Here is a 16,725-nt window from a genome sequence, read left to right as displayed (position 1 = left end):
GCTCAATTATCCTTCTAAAATATAACTTAAATCCTCTACATCTTTGCTCAAAACCCTCCAATTACTTTCCTTCTTATTTAGAATCAAATCCGAAGTTCCTCCCTATGGTGACATAAATGCTCCTACACAGTGCCTTATTCCACTCTCTGATCTTCTCACTCCAGCTACACTGACTATTTATATTGCCATTTCTTCTGCATGCAAAGTCCCTAAATTATTTTGGGATTTTTCTCAAATGCCACCTATCAAAAAAACTTTTCCTAACCTATCTAAATCAGTAAACTCTCACTCCACTCCCATAATGTTTTGTTTTCCTTCGTAGCTTTTGGCACTTGTAATATTTGTCTGAATGGTACCATGTAACCTGAACAAGTCCCTGGCATACAGGAGGCACTTAGTGACATAGGTTTTGAATGTATGAACTTGCTCGGGTATCACAGAAGTAATGTGTGTTCTCTTCATAATGTAATGTAACTAGCTATTTGTCAAGGCAGCTGAATTTGGGTTTCAAGTCCTTAGCTAGACAAAACTGAAACAAACGAAAATGACGCGCCCAGAAAAATGGCTCTCAAAGGGACGATGGAGAAAATTCTGAAAGACTATTAGGGACAAGAGAGAGTAATAATTTTATTTTTTACATCGTTCTTCATTTTTTTACAATGTGTGCTTTCTCATCTCAGTTATAGTCCCCATAGAATTCCCAGCACCAATTCACCCGTGCACCATCACCATAGTCCCTTATGCTCTTCCCTCTTCTGTTTTGATCCTACTTCCTTCTCCCCACCCCTGCAGAATGTCTCTGGTTTATAACTGCTTGTTGATTTTGATTTTCACTTTATTATAATAACCTGAAAAAAAAAAAGAGTGACTTACGGATGAACCTCTTCTTTGGAAGGCAGCTGGCTAACAGCAGCAAGTTCCTAAAGCGGCTCTAAGTGGGTGGAGAATGGGCGGGAGTTGGCAGATAAAAGACGTAACTAGGCGGGGTTGTGACGAGTGGAGCCTAGTTGAACTGTTTTGTCCCTCTGTGCTTTCCATATGAAAATTTGGGGCGGAGAGGGTCACAGAGATGGCGGCCGTTAGGGTAAGTGGAAAAAAAAAAAACTTGCTTAGTTTTCGGGGGACAGACAGCATTCTAGTAACTATTGAAGTGATTCTTGCAACTTTAGAAGGGACCGCCACAGCGAGGGGCAGGGTGGAGTTGGGGGTTGTGAGAGAATTGGCAAGGTCGGGGAATCTTTAACATTTAAAGTCTCCAGACACCTGCCTCTCCACTTTCGAGTTTCCTCAGTCTGGGAAACTGTTTCCTTAATCGCCTGCTGTTGACAGTTTTATACCGCCACACAGTAAAAACTGGGAAAGGGCTGGATGAGAATGCTGATCAGGGGACGAGCTGCAGCTCACGTTTGGGTCTAAAGGTGAAACAGAGAAAAGAATCCTGGGCATTTGTCTGAGTGTGCAGGGCGGGGCCTCGTGACCTTTTAAAGTACTTTTTCCAAACGTTATTTGGGGTGAAACAGTCCAAGATAGAGACGTCACAGAACCTTTTTGTAGTACGCGATTTTGTTTTGACTCTGGGTTTGAATAACAAACTTGAGGGTTCGGTTTTTATGTGTTTTTTGTTTTTTTGTTTTTTAGTTCTATAATGAGAAAATGTGCCTTTACTTAGGAATCTGTGTGCCGGAAGTGACTCAGCTGGCTGTTAACTACAGTTCCCTAAGTATGTTTCAGTAACCGTAGTCGTCACATATGTAGTGGGTTTTGAGTGTAAAATGCTCTGCCAGGCTTGCATAGATACAAATATGATTAATTCAGTTCAGCCAGTATTTAAGTTGACTCAGTATGTGTCTTGATTTCTCAGCCTCACTTCATTCCTGCAATTCTGGCTCTCGTAATATCTGGATTATTACAACATCCTTCTAACTGGACTCACTGTAGCTTGGTTCAATTTCCTCAGGCAGCCTGAGTACTTTTTTTTTTTTTATAGAGGCATGCTTTATTTATTTGTTTTGCTGGTTTTGTTTTTGTTTGTTTTGTTTATACAAGCACTGGGTACAGTCAGAAGCGCGGGAGGGTGAGAGAATTCACCAGAGCCAGAGCGGGGAGCAGAGCAGGCAGAAGGACCGAAGTACACTGCTGAGGGGAGCAGCGGGCGGCAGGAGAGGTCTGCGCGCCATGTGGGACCCTCCTCCGGTGGCCGGGGAGCAGCCGGGGATCGAACCGGCGCCGCAGAGGCCGCGGGCAGCTTCGCAACCCAGCGCTCAACCGCTGCGCCACCGGGGAGGCCCAGCCTGAGTACTTCTAAAATGCAAATCTGATTATGCCCCTCCCCTACTTGAAAAATTTTATTGGTACTTCATCAGCCCTCTGGAGTCAGGTCAGACTCCTTTGTTTACAATACCTGGCCCTGCCTGACTTTCCAGCTTCATCTCCTTTCTCTCGTGAACCCTCTTAACATCCGCACTCCAAGCCTTTCCTCCTGCTCTTTGTCTGAGGGCCTGAGTGCCCTTTACCAACCTCATTTAGTTCGTTTTCACTTATACTTCATTTATTTAACAGTATTTCACTTATACTTCATTTATTTAACAGTGTGCTGCCTCCCCATTAGTTAAGCACAAAGTGCCTTTTCCAAGAGTGTGTCCTTAACCTCCCAGTCTAATGTAAATAATTTTTCTTAGTGCTCCAGAGGGCTCTGGGCATACTTTACCATAGCCCTTATCACATGCAAATAGTAGACTATTTGTTCTATCTTCCTAAACTATAAATTATGTGAGGACAGTAATTATAACAGTAATTTTTGCATCCTTAATACCTAGTTCAGGTATGACTTATGTACTCAAGTTCTACATGAACAAATAAGTGCTAGACAATGAAGATAAAAGAGAATAAAGTAAATTGTGGAGATACAACATATAACACAAACTTATGTGATTCAAAGCAAGGGAGGTCCCTTAAGAAAAAATACACAGTGGGCCTCCCTGGTGGTGCATCAGTTGAGCGCTGGGTTGCGAAGCTGCCTGCAGCCTCTGCAGCGCCAGTTCAATCCCCGGCCGCTGGGCGAGGGTCCCACATGGCACGCAGACCTCTCCTGCCACCTGCTGCTCCCCTCAGCAGTGTACTTTGTCAGTCTGCCTGTTCTGCTCTCCGCTCTGGCTCTGGTGAATTCTCTCAACCTCCCGCGCTTCTGACTGTACCCAGTGCTTGTATAAATAAATAAATAAATCTTTTTTAAAAAGTTAAAAAATTAAAAGAAAAATACACAGTGATCTGAGCTCATAACTGGTTGAAGAGATTCAAGGAAAACTTCCTGAAGGAGGTACAGAGACAGATGGCATGGTCAATGGTAAAGCAAACCAAAATAGTGTGTTGTTAATGAGAAGAAGACAAATCAAATGTGTTGATTTGGCCACTAGCAGCTCACCATTTATTAAGTGCTTACCGCAGTCCAGGGGCCATGCCAAGGTACTTTGCATATGTTTTTTCACTTAATTCTCAAGACAACTTTACATTAGGTATTATGATCTTGGGGTGAAATAGTCCAAGATAGAGACGTCACAGAACCTCTTTGTAGTACGCGGTTTATGATCTTGTTTTACCGATGAAAAACTAAGGTTTAGAGAAGTCAAGTAAATTGCCCGAAGTTAGTGCTAATAAGAACTGAGGTGAGATAAGAGATATAGGTAGACTGGTAGAATCTAGATTGTAAGGGTTTAAGGAAAGAATAAAGGGTAGGAAACTGGCATTCATTTAGTGCCTGCTTTGGCTATCTGCTTTATATATTTGTTTAATCCTTTAGATTGCCCTAAGAAATGGGTCGTATCCCACTATATAAATGAAAAATCTGAGGCTTAGAAAGTGTTTGCTATGTATGGTGATGAATATTAATGACATAGGGTGGTGATCATTTCACAATACATATAAATATCAAATCATGTTATACACATTAAACTAGTATAGTGTTATGTGTCACACATCAATTAAAAAAAAAAGTGCTATCAGGTTATACAGCTGCTAAGTGGAAAAGCCAGGTTCAAACATGTGTTTGACTCTGGAGTCTGTGATCATTCCACTACTCCTTGCTTTTCTGATAGAGAGCTGTATTTTGCACTTCGGAGAAGTTTTGTGGTACAAGGAAGGAAAGAAATCTTGGGGTGGAAGGTAAAACATTCCCTGAAAATACCTTTTCATTAAAAAATGTCAGGAGACCTCACATGCTTGTTCAATCTGCACTACTTCCCAAAAAGAACATTACCAGAAACCTTCCCTTTTGTTCCCCTGCATAGTTATCCTCCATTATAGAGGAATTTTGCCTCTTTTTGAACTTCATATAAATGGAAATATGTAGTATTTATTTTGCTGTGTATGGCTTCTTTCGCCCATTATGCATGGAACACTAGTTCATTCTTATTGCTATATAATATTCTAGTGGGTGAATATATTATAAATGATTTATCCATTCTACTGTTGATAGTCATTTGAATTATTTTCAGTTTTTAGCTATTATTATAAACCGTGTTCCTAAGAACATTCTTTGGGCACACATAAGAGCACATTTCTTTTGAGTATATACCTAGGAATGGGGTGGCCAGTTCATAACAGGATGTAGCTTTGGCAGAAACTGCCAAATAATTTTCCAAAATATACCAATTTATATACCAATTCATGAATGTTCCAGTTGTTCTTGAGAGCAGAGATTTTTACTTAAGAAAGAATTAATGGCTTAGTAGCAGCATTGGGAATCAGGAAGAATACACACTCACCTCACTTGTGGGTAACAAGAAAAACAGTGAACTCAGGTGATTTCATGTTTCATTTCAGCAAGGAAAAGGGAGACTAGATAAAATGGAAAGGTTTTTAGAGTTTGAGGAATAGCAAAAAGTTTAGTCATTGAAGAAAAAACAGACAGCACTATGCCAAGGATGACGGGGATGGGAAGGAATATGGGCATCATGGACTTTAAGCTTTCGAAATCTTTGATTATACTAGTTATATGGTATGTCAGCCTTAGTCCTTGTTTATTTCCACTATTTTGTTTCATGTAACTAATGCCAAAAAATAGTTGGAACCTAACAAAGTAAAGTTTGTATTTGGAAAGACTGGTGATTATCTCTACAAAATCAGTTTTTCAGTTTCCTCTCAGCTTTGTTGATTACCTTTATTTTCAATGTAACTTTGAAAGTTATGCTTTGAAACCCTTAGCCTATTTAATGCTTGCTATGGTGGGTTCCAGGATGTTACTTTATGCAACAAAAACAAAGTGATCGGTGCATTGTCCCTTTCTACACTCATACAGCTCAACTAATTCCTGTGATGTCACTCTTAGAAACTGTTGTTAGGTGTTCTATGAACTTCACTAAATATGGAAATAAAAGATTGCTTGTTATGCATCTAAGGTTCCCTAAAATTGTTGCACATCAGGGTCACTTAAGTCAGTGTTTCCTAAACACTGGATTGGAATTATCTGGTGAGTTTAAGTACTGATGCCTCAGGTCCACCCCAGATGGAACGTTTTAGTGTTTTAAAAGCCACCAGGTGACTGATGTGTTGCTGTGTTTGAGAACCAATAATGTAGGGGGGGAGAGTGACTTTTCTACAGATTATGAAGAACAGAATGTTAGGATTTTTCTAATTATGAAGAACAGAGGTATATTCAAATTACCTTAAGTAGTGGTTTAATATAAGCATACTTAGGTTAAGAATAAAGCTTTGGAAACTATTACCAGTTAAACAAGAATAATCCTCAAGAAGAATTATTCAGAATACTATAGCAGTCACCATTCTCATGACTAAACTCTACTTACTACTTTGTGTTTTATATCATTTTTCATACTAAGAGGATTTGATTGGGTTGACTAGTCACTAATGTCTACAGATGTCCCCTCTTGGACAGTGTAGGGGCAGGACTGGGCACAGTGCAGGTTCTCTGATCCCATGCAGACCGGGTAAAAGAGGAGTCAGAGTCCTCAGTAGTTTTGCAGGTCTTTTATTGGGGGTTCACCAGGCATATGGCAGGCAGGGGTGCTGGCTGGGAGGCCTGCCAGCCTCCCAGCCCCCAGCAAGTCTTCACTCTATCTGGACTCTCTGGCGTTCGTTCTGCTGCTTCTCGGCGGCTGCTGCTGCTGCTGCTGCTGTCCCCGTGACGCCGCCCTTAAAAAAAAAGCACAATCTTAGCTCAGCTGAATCCCATCTACCTATGCCCACACCCTATTCCAGGTGCCCGCCATCAGGCATGCATTCAGGACAAGGATCCATCATCTATCCTGATGGCGGAAGGGCAGAAAAGCCTGATATTTTCTTTACCCTACAGACAGAATTTGCACTCAGACCTCTTTATTAGTCAACATCTAGTTGGCTATCTTTGACTCAGGTCCAGTTAATGTTGGCCAGTGTGTTAAGTCACATAATTCAAAGCATAATAACCTATGTTAGGAATCATAGAATAAATCAATATAATTGTCAGATGCTCTGAGGCTCAGTAGGAGGGGCAAAGGTAATAGATGGATACTGGGGGTTCATGGTCTGTCTGGTACAATTTGTATTTGCATAGTTTCCAAAAGTAAGCAATAAAGTTGTTGAGAATATGGTAGAATCTTTCTTAGAGTTGCTACTAAAAGCTAATTTCTGCTAAGTAAAATAAATCAGGAGAAAGAAAATACAGAATGATTTCACTCGTGTGTTGTGCAAGCAGGCATAGGGCAGATTCACTATGGATTTGGGCAGATGGATAATTTTTCAGGCTTTAAGGCTCTCTCAGGGAACCAGGTATACAGGAACACCAGGCAGTGAGGCTGAGGCAGGCAGGGGCTGGGCTGGGCTGGGCTTTGAGACAGTTAACCAAGCCTCCCAGCTCCCCACAAATCTCTATGCTCTTTCCCTGGGCTCTCTCTGGCGTTCTCTCTCATCGTCTTGTGGTCTTGCCCCTTCTGTCTTCATGCCCCGCTCCTCTAGTAGTTGTAGTCTGTCTTTGAGTGACACCACCCTTATATCTCTGGCCTCTAGGCTCAGGTGTGCACATTTACACAGGCCCTCACTCATCCTCCAGGTGTCCACAATCAAACACACATGCCCTGAGCCCATGCTCCTAAGAGTCTTCTGCATTAATAAAGGCCACAGGTGATAGCCATAGAGGCTAGTGGCAGAAAAAGCCTGATTTATTCCATTTACCCTACCTGTGGAATACAGAGAAACAAAACAAAGTAACAGACAAAACTAAACCAAATTAAATCCTGGAAATATGACTATAGAATTGAGGCTACAGAGAGAGTTGGTGGAGGTGGGGAGAGGGGGGCTGAATTAATGATGTTTTTGGTGCCACTAGCTTCTGTGGCCATCACCTGTGGCCTGGATCGTGTTAATGCAAAAGGTGCTTGGGAGCGAGGGACACGCTGGCCAGCAGGGGGATCGAACTTGTGTTGCAGTGGCTGGCTGTTGTGGCAGGAATGGGCACAATGCAGGATCTCTGTGATCCGAGCAGATGGGTGAAGGAGGAGTCCTGGAGCTCTCAGTGGCTTTTGCAGGCTTTTATTGGGATTTTACTGGGTACACAGCAGGCAAGGGTGCCAGGGGGCCGGGAGGCTGGTAGGCCTCCAGCAAGTCTTCACTCTTTCTGGGTTCTCTGGCATTCTCTGGTGGTCTCTGCTTCTCTTTCGCTCCTTTCACTCTCGTTCTCTCTGCTTCTGCTGGTGTCCCCGTGATGCTGCCGTTATAATCCCAGTCTTAGCCCAGGTGAATCCAATCTACCTATGCCCACACCCTATTCCAGGTGCCCACCATCAGACATGCATTCAGGACCGCAGGGATACATCATCAATCCTAATGGCAGGAGGGCAGAAAAGCTTGATACATTTTCACTTACTGTAGGGACAGGATGGGCCACAGTGCAGGTTTTCTATGATTCTATGCAGACTGGGTAAAGGAGAGAGTCCTGGAGCCCTCGGTGGCTTTTGCAGGCTTTTATTGGGATTTACCAGGTGCACAGCAGGCAAGGGTGCTGGGGCCTTCCGGCCCCCCAGCGAGTGTTCACTCTTTTTGGGTTCTCCTGTGTTCTCTGGCGTTCTCTCTGCTTCTCTCTCATGGTTCTCTGTCTCTCGGCTTCTGCTGATGTCCCCGTGACGCCGCCCTTATAAACTCAGTCTCTCAGCCCAGGTGTACCCACTTGAGGTGCCCACCATCAGGCATGCATTCAGGACCACAGGGTTCCCTCATCTATCCTAATGGCGGGAGGGCAGAAAAGCCTGATTCTTTTTACCTTACCCTACAATCCACCCCCTCAGGGTTTTCTGCCAGACAGTCTAAACAAGTCATATACGTTTCTCTTGGCAATATGAACACTGCAGCCATGGCCCACAAAAGTAAAACAGTATACATCACAGTAAAACAATATAACAAAATACAACAGAACACAAATAAGTCTAGGCAGGGCACCAACCTAGTGGCAAAAGACAATAATTGGCACCAGCAGATGATCCACCACATCTGCTCCCGAAGGCACTGTTCATACAAGGAAGGGGAACCACTCACGCATCTGCCGTCACATGCCAGGAGCCGTCAGTCTTCCTGACCTTCTCCGGCTGTGGTCTCAGCCACATACCGCATCCACCCCCAGGATGCACTCACTCCTGGATTGGGGATTCTCTACTCTTTGGGGGTAATCGCCCAATCATCAGGGTTTTCTTTCTGTGGTCACTCCAACACTCGGCTTTTATAGCCACAATGCGACACGCAGACTCCTGCACTCAGGCCAACCCTTTGCACAAGCACATGGGTCAGGGATCCGTGGATACAAGCTCCACATGTGGTCTCTCTTGAGTCCCCTCTTTGACTTTGGGCTCCACCACAAGCCAGGTTCCCCACCCATCCCCCAAGGACAGGTTCCTCAGCTCCTCACCCTCACTCAACCGTGAGCAGGGCATCACCCACAGGTGATTTTAAGAGATTCACTGGCCTTCAGCATACTTAGGCTGCTTAACATCCATTGAGGGCTTCTCAACCTTTATACCAGCTTTTGCTTTCTCGGTTGGCTTTTTCTCTGCCTGGCTACAGAGACTTGGTGAGCGCTTCCTTCCTCAGCCAACAGTGGCCTCTTATACCAAGGCCCATTGGCCATGCCTTGATTTTAAACGATACCATCCACCCCCAGGGTCCCTAAAACATATCAAACTTGCCAAGGTCCTCTGCCTTCTGGCGGGATTGTTAGTCCATTAGTCCAAGTTCAATGGCTTTTCCCTTTGTCCACACTGGAGAGCTCCGAATCGTGGTCCTTTCTTCCTCGACAATTCTTGCTGCCTCGGGGGTCGTTGGCTGGTACTCTCGGGCCGTCTCCTCCAGGAGAGGTCTCGTCCTGTAGCTCCCGGAACTTGTCCACCTCCTGTGCCGCCATGATGCCTCCAGCATTGTCACAGGCTCTCTGTCTGCTCCAGAGGCCCTCCAGAGGTCTTCAGAGGGCTCCATACCCATTTGCATGGATCTTCTTGCCAACTTACACTAAATGTAGGGGCAGGATGGGCCACAGTGCAGATTTTCTATGATTCTACACAGATGGGGTGAAGGAGTGAGATCTGGAGCCCTCAGTGGCTTTTGCAGGCTTTATTGGGATTTACCAGGTACACAGCAGGCAAGGGTGCTGGGGGGCCGGGAGACTGGTAGGCCTTCACTCTTTCTGGGCTCTCTGGCGTTCTCTCTAGTGGTTCTGTCTCTCGGCTTCTGCTGGCGTCCCCGTGACGCCACCCTTATAAACTCAGTCTCTCAGCCCAGGTGTACCCACTTGAGGTGCCCGCCATCAGGCATGCATTCAGGACCATAGGGTTCCCTCATCTATCCTATTGGCGGGAGGACAGAAAAACCTAATACTTTTTACCTTACCCTACACTTACCCTACACTGGCCATAGCTTGATAGTGCTGTCTTTTTTTTTTTTTTTAAAGAAAATATTTATTTATTTATGCATACAAGAGCTGGGGTACAGGCCAGAGATGTGGGACTTGAGAGGATTCACCAGAGACAGAGTGGGGAGCAGAACAGGCAGAATAACTGAAGTACCCTGCTGAGGGGAGCAGCGGGCAAGTCAGGAGAGGTCTGCTGCGCCATGTGGGTTGCTCCCTGGCCGGCCTGCTGGGGATCAAACTTGTGCAAACTTGTGCTGCAGAGGCTGCGGATTGCTTCATAGTGCCACCAGGAGGCACAATAGCGCTGTCTTTAACCCCTGCATCACCAGGGAGGCCTGATATTAGTATTCTTAACCAAGGCATCTACATAGTTAATGGATCTTTTTTTTCTCAGTCATTCTGAAACTCAACTGGGGCATGTCATATCAGTAACTGCTATTACCACATTCTCTCCTTAGAGTGGCTTCATAGTTCACATCACTTTTTCATATTTCCAAATTCCTGGTTGATATATTTAGGTGCATCAGATTCAATCAACATGTTCAAAATTTCTTCATCTTTACTAAGTTTGATTTTTCTGCTCATATTACTCATTTAAGACTGAAGTTAAGATGAACTTGGAATCATAAAATTTTACTCACATGCAAACTGTTAACAGATCTTCATTTTTTCATATATTCATTAAAACATTTTAATATCACCTATATGCAGGAGATGGGGATATATATTGGAGATATAAAGATCAACAAGATATGAACAGGAGGTATATAGAAGAGAAACACTAAAACTAACAAGCCCATGAACAGTGAAAAGATGTTTAAAATTAGAGAAGCACAACTTAAAACAATGATATAACACTTTATTAAGCTAGGGGAAAAAATGCAGTGCTGAGTCTGAGTGTTGGTAGGGATATTGGAATGTAAGCACCCCCATATACTACCAGTGGGAGTATTGACAGCTACAGCGATTAAGGCAAACAATCTGATATTTTGAGAAATGAAGCTATATACATATACCCTGAGACCTGCAAGTTCAATTTGTCCCTGAGTGTACATCACAAAGATATACGAGTTCATGAGGGTACTTCTGCAAGGATATTCATTGCAGTGAAATATGGTGGTAGCAAGTTGGAGGCACTCTAGGTATCCACCATTGACGGTAGATAGATAAAGTATAGATACACATCATATAGTACCATATAACATATAGAAGAAATGGCTTAAATGTGCACAAAGGAACATGGATGAAAGGATATGCTTTATAGAAAATAAAGTAATAACTTTATGGAAAAATAAGAAAAAATGAGATATATATTAAAAATATATACTGTACCACAATGTACATTTTGTAAAAACTGGAAAAGATAATCATTAAACACATTAAAATAGCTACCTATAGTGGAAGAGTGAGAATGAAATTTGGTGATTAAAAAATGAATCAATTATTTCCCTCTTTTTGTAATAAAACTTTTATTGAGGTAACAGTAATTTACAACATTGTATATGATTTGGGGATATAGGTTCACATGTCTTATGTATGTTACAACACCACATCCACCACCAAAATACCTCCACCATCGTCTATCGGGTCCCCTCTCTATGCTGCCCACCTGCTCTGTAAGCTTCAATTCTACAATCAGGTATGTCCAGTCAGTTTTAGATTTGATTTTCTTTCGCTATGTTTAGTTTCTCTGTATTCCACACATGAGTGAAATGATCTGATATTTCTTTTTCTCCTGACTTTTTTTTTTTTTTTTTTTTTAAATATTGGTTTGGTGCCCTTTATTTATTTATTTGTTTGTTTTTTTTTTTAAGGATTTATTTATTTATTTATACAAGCACTGGGTACAGTCAGAAGCACGGGAGGGCGAGAGAATTCACCAGAGCCAGAGCGGGGAGCAGAGCAGGCAGAAGGACCGAAGTACACTGCTGAGGGGGGCAGCGGGCGGCAGGAGAGGTCTGCCCGCCATGTGGGACCCTCCTCCGGTGGCCGGGGAGCAGCCGGGGATCGAACCGGCGCCACAGAGGCTGCGGGCAGCTTCGCAACCCAGCGCTCAACCGCTGCGCCACCGGGGAGGCCCTTTTTTTTTTTTTTTTTTTTTTTTGCTTAATGTGACCCTCTCCAGTTTCAGCCATCTTGTCACAAATGACAAGATTTCATCTTTTCTTATAGCTGAGTACCTACATTTTCTCAATCCACTCTTCTTTCATTCTGCATTTGATTGTTTCCATAACAGGGCTATTGTAAATAGTGCTGCAATGAAGATAGGCGTGCATATATTCCTTTAAATTAGTACTTTTGTGTCCTTAGGTTAGATATCTAGGAGTTTGATTGCTGGATCTTAAGGAGATCTATTTTTAATATTTTGAAAATCTCCAAACCTCCACACTGTGTTCCATAAGGGCTGGACCTGTTTCTACATTCCCACCAATAATGTAACAAGAATTCCCTATTCTCCACCCCCGCCACACACACACTTATTATTACTGATGTTTTTGATAAAAGCCTGTCTCACAGGAATGAAGTGGTACCTCATTGTGATTTTGATTTGCATGTCACTGATGACAAGTGATGATGAGTTTTTTTTTTTTTTTTTTCATGTGATAGTTGGCCATCTGTATGTCTTCTTGGGAAAAGGGTCTTAATTTTCACTGATGAGCATTATTCCATTGTGTGGCTACATCACATTTTATACATTTGACAGTTGATGGACATTAGTGTTGTTTCCATTTCTTGAATATTATTTATAATGCTGCTGGCTGTTTGTGTAGGGATGTTTTCATTTCTTTTGGTTAGAGATCTGGGATGAAATTGCTGAGTCATATAGGAATGCTTACCTTTTTGAGGAACTTCAGAATGTTTTCAAAGTGACTGAATCTACATTCCCACCAGCAGTGTATGAAGGTACTAATTTCTCCACATTCTACCAACAGGCCAGGGGGTAAGAGGATTCACTAGAGACAGAGTCGGGAACAGAACAGGTGGATTGACTGAAATGTGCTGCTAAGGGGAGCAGCAGGCGAGACAGGAGAGGTCTGCCGTGCCATGTGGGTTAGCGACCTGGCTGGGGTTTGAACTCGTGCTGCAGTGGCTTCGGATAGCTTCATAGTGCTGAGACTTAACTCCTTGCACCACCAGGGAGGCCCCTCTTTGTGTATTTTTTTTAAGAAATGTATATTCACATTCTTGACCCATTTTTAAAAAATTTGTTCATTTGCCTTTTTATTGAGTTTTAAGAGCTTAAACATATACTCTGGGTATTAGACCTTTATCAGATAAATGTGTGATAGATATTTTTTCCTTTTCTGTGACTTGTCATTTCACTTTCTTGTCTCCTTTGAAGCACAAAAGTTTTAAATTTTGATGAAATTGAATTTCTTTTTTTAACTTATGGTTTTAGTTATCATATGTAAGAACTCATTGCCTAATTCAGAATCACAAAGATTAACACCAGTTTTATAATTTTAGGTCTTCTTAGTAGTTCTATGATTATTCATTTTTGTATCTGGTATGTGCAACATTGTGATTTATAGGAAAAATATATAGAATTGTTGCTTTGAAATCTTTCCATCCTCTGGGTTCACACTCAAAGTTACTATTCCCTTTCCCCTCCCCTCCTCCCTTTGTATGGGTCACATTTTGCTGTTTCTTTTTTTTTTTTTAAATCTTAACTAAAAATTTTAATATTTTTTAATAAATTTTATTTTTATATTCCCCATACAATTGCAACCCCCTTATTTTGACCCCAATCCCTCCCCTCCCTGCCCCCACCGCCCATAAAGTGTCTCTAGTTCATAGTTGTTTGTTGATTTTCATTTTCACTTTCTTATAGTTATTCATTTTCCTGGTCCCTTATTTAAGTTTTCTAGATTCCTGCTATGAGTGAGACCATCCGGTATTTTTCTTTTTCTTTCTGGCTTATTTCGCTGAGCATGATCCCTTCCAGTGCCATCCATGTTGCTGCAAATTGCATGTGTTTATATTTTTGAATGCTGAGCAATATTCCATGGTGTATATGTACCACCTCTTCTTGACCCAGTCATCTATTTTTGGGTGTGTGTTTTATAATTTTGTTTGTTGTAAACTGCACCTAATATTTAGGTAATGTAGCAACTCTGGTTTCTGATGCCCCCCCTTCCTAGAACTTATTATTGTTGTTGCTTGTTTGTTCTCTTGTTTATTTGTTTAGTTACTTTTCTGGACTATGTGATATATATTTCCCCCAGTTGTACTGTCTCAGATATTCCTGTCCAGATAGTTTTCCTGTTTATCTTTAAGCCCAAATTACTATAGATTGCCCGTATATTAACCAGTGGTTAGTCACTGGCTAAGTAACTTAATAGCAAGATTTTCACCTTTTACTATTGGGCCTGTTTGTGGTTTGTAAACTGTTTTCAAAGTTGAGAAAGTTTAAGAGTTTGTCTTATATTCAGCCAAGGACTAGAAGTGCAGTGTGTTTCTCTCCAAACTTTACTCAGACTTTGCAGCCTTGAGTATGTTCCCTGTACACTGTACTTCTGGGGATGACTGTCCTTTGAGCAGGGCTGTCTTGGTCTCTTTCCTTGACCACTTCAATTAAATTCTGTTTCTTTCCATTATACAGAGCTGCTAGTTTCCACTGGTTGCTAGGTGATAGTTCTACAGTGATTAATAAATCACCTTGTTGTCTGCTCCAATAAGGTCTGTCCCTTCAGCAGTGTTAAGGTGTTGCTAGTCTTTGATGATTGTTCTGATTCTATCCTTGGTAGAACTCTTGCCAAATGCACTTGGAACAGTTTATTTATACCACCAACTTGGGGAATGTGAAGATTCCAATCAGATGTTGTGAGTTACAAAATAACTCTTAAGCACTACAGAAATGTGAGGGATATAGGGCACTAGAATTTTCACCAGGTACCTTCCTGGATCCTCTCTGTGGAAAAGGAACTGGGAATAGGGAATCAACACATATATTTTCCTCTTTTAAGGAGTTGGTGTGGATGACAGTTAACAAAGAGCTGGAGAGTTTTATGGAATAGCTTTTCTATAACACAGCACTGTGGGTGGATGGGTATGGGCCCTGGTACTTGAAAGCAACTGCTTTCCACTTTTCTTAACAAATTCTAAAAAATTTGTTGAATAAAAGTGTATCAATTTGCTGTAAACCCTTTGGTACATATCTAGGGAATTTGCTGATTTGACTAGTTTAATAGATGCTTCTCAGAGGGAGAGGTTTAACCAGGCTGTTCAAACTGCCAGTCAGAAATCAAATGCAAGTTTCCAGTTTGGGGCTCTTACAAATAAAGTTCCTATGAGTAATTGTGCATTGGATTTTGTGTAGATATCAGTTTTGATTTCACTGGAGTAAATGCCCATACAAAGTACCACGCATAATATGGTAATTATGTTTAGTTTTAAGGCAAAGATAAACAGCTGGGGCTACATCAAATTAAAGAGATTCTGCACAGCAAAAGAGACAATAACAAAAACAAAGAGAAACCCCACCAACTGGCAAAAAATTTTTGCACACAGCACTAATGATAAAGGACTGATCACAAAAATCTACAGAGAGCTGATGAGACTCAACAACAACAAAGAAAATAATCCAGTCAAAAAATGGGCAGAAGAGCTCAAAATAAACTTCTCCAAAGAGGAAATGCAAATGGCCAACAGGAATATGAAAAAATGTTCAACATCACTTGTAATCAGGGAAATGCAAATCAAAACTACAATGAGATACCATCATACACCAATGAGAATGACACATATTAAAAAAACTAGCAACAACAAATGTTGGCGAGCTTGTGGAGAAAAAGGAACTCTCCTGCACTGCTGGTGGGACTGAAGACTGGTCCAACCACTTTGAAGAGCTGTATAGAGATTTCTGGGCCTACTAAACATAGAGCTTCCATGTGATCCAGCAATTCCACTCCTAGGTATTTACCCAAAGGACACAGAAACAGTAATTCCAAAGAGCACTGCATCCCTGTGTTTATAGCAGCACTATTTACAATAGCTAAGCTTTGGAAACAACCCAAATGCCCAAAAATACATGCTCATTATTTTGATACTCCTCTTCTATAGTCAGATCTCTCCTCAGGCTCCTTATAAGGACAGGCATGATTACGTTGGGACTACCCTGATGATACATGATAATCTCTTCATACCCAAATATATAGTTTATTCAAATCTGTAAATTTCCTTTTTCCATTTACGGGAACATATCATAGCTTTTGGGGCTTCAGACATTGAAATCTTTGGATGGAGGTACATTGTTCAGTCTACCACAATCCTCTTATTTTATAAACTTCTCTGACACTGGTAATTTCCTGTGTTCTGAACTCAACTTTATCTGATCATATAGTTAACTCCTGCTTTCTTTTGATTACTGTTTGTTTGATATATTTATTTCCATCTTTTCATTTTTAACCTGCCTGTATAAGTCTCTTTGAAATTAATTTACTTTAGGTGGCCTATATAGTTGGGTGGTGTTTTTAAACATGTCAGTATGTCTTTCAATTAGTGTATTTAGATAACTGGCATCTAATGTAGTTATGTTAGGGCTCAAGTCTGCCATTTTATTCTGTTTGTACTGTTTGTCCTTTCTATATTTCTTCTTGCCTTTCTATGGATTATTTGAACCTTTTTTAGAACTCTTTTTTGACTTATCAGTAGTATTTGTGTATATACAGTTAACCCTCCATATACAGTTAACCTTCCATAGCCATGGGTTCTGCATATGAGCATGTGCAGACTTTTCTTGTCATTATTCTCCAAATAATACATTATATACTATTTATATATAATTTGCAGTGTATTAGGTATTATAACTAATCTAGAGATGACTTAAAATGTGTATGAGG

General features: G+C 41.5%; 1 protein-coding gene across 1 annotated transcript in view; it reads left to right on the top strand.

The window, feature by feature from the left end:
* The first annotated feature begins 1,021 nt into the window (after positions 1-1,021).
* Positions 1,022-16,725, top strand: part of APOOL (apolipoprotein O like) — a 73,871-nt gene continuing 58,167 nt past the window's right edge. The window contains exon 1 of the mRNA XM_037512222.2: positions 1,022-1,084. Within this exon, the coding sequence (XP_037368119.1) occupies positions 1,070-1,084 (15 nt within the window). The 5' untranslated portion in view covers positions 1,022-1,069. The remainder of the gene's footprint in view (positions 1,085-16,725) is intronic.

Source organism: Talpa occidentalis, unplaced genomic scaffold, assembly GCF_014898055.3.
Source record: "Talpa occidentalis isolate TD23 unplaced genomic scaffold, MPIMG_talOcc4v2.1 talOcc4.15, whole genome shotgun sequence".
Taxonomy (NCBI): Eukaryota; Metazoa; Chordata; class Mammalia; order Eulipotyphla; family Talpidae; genus Talpa; species Talpa occidentalis.
This window is presented reverse-complemented; position numbering and strand designations above follow the sequence as displayed.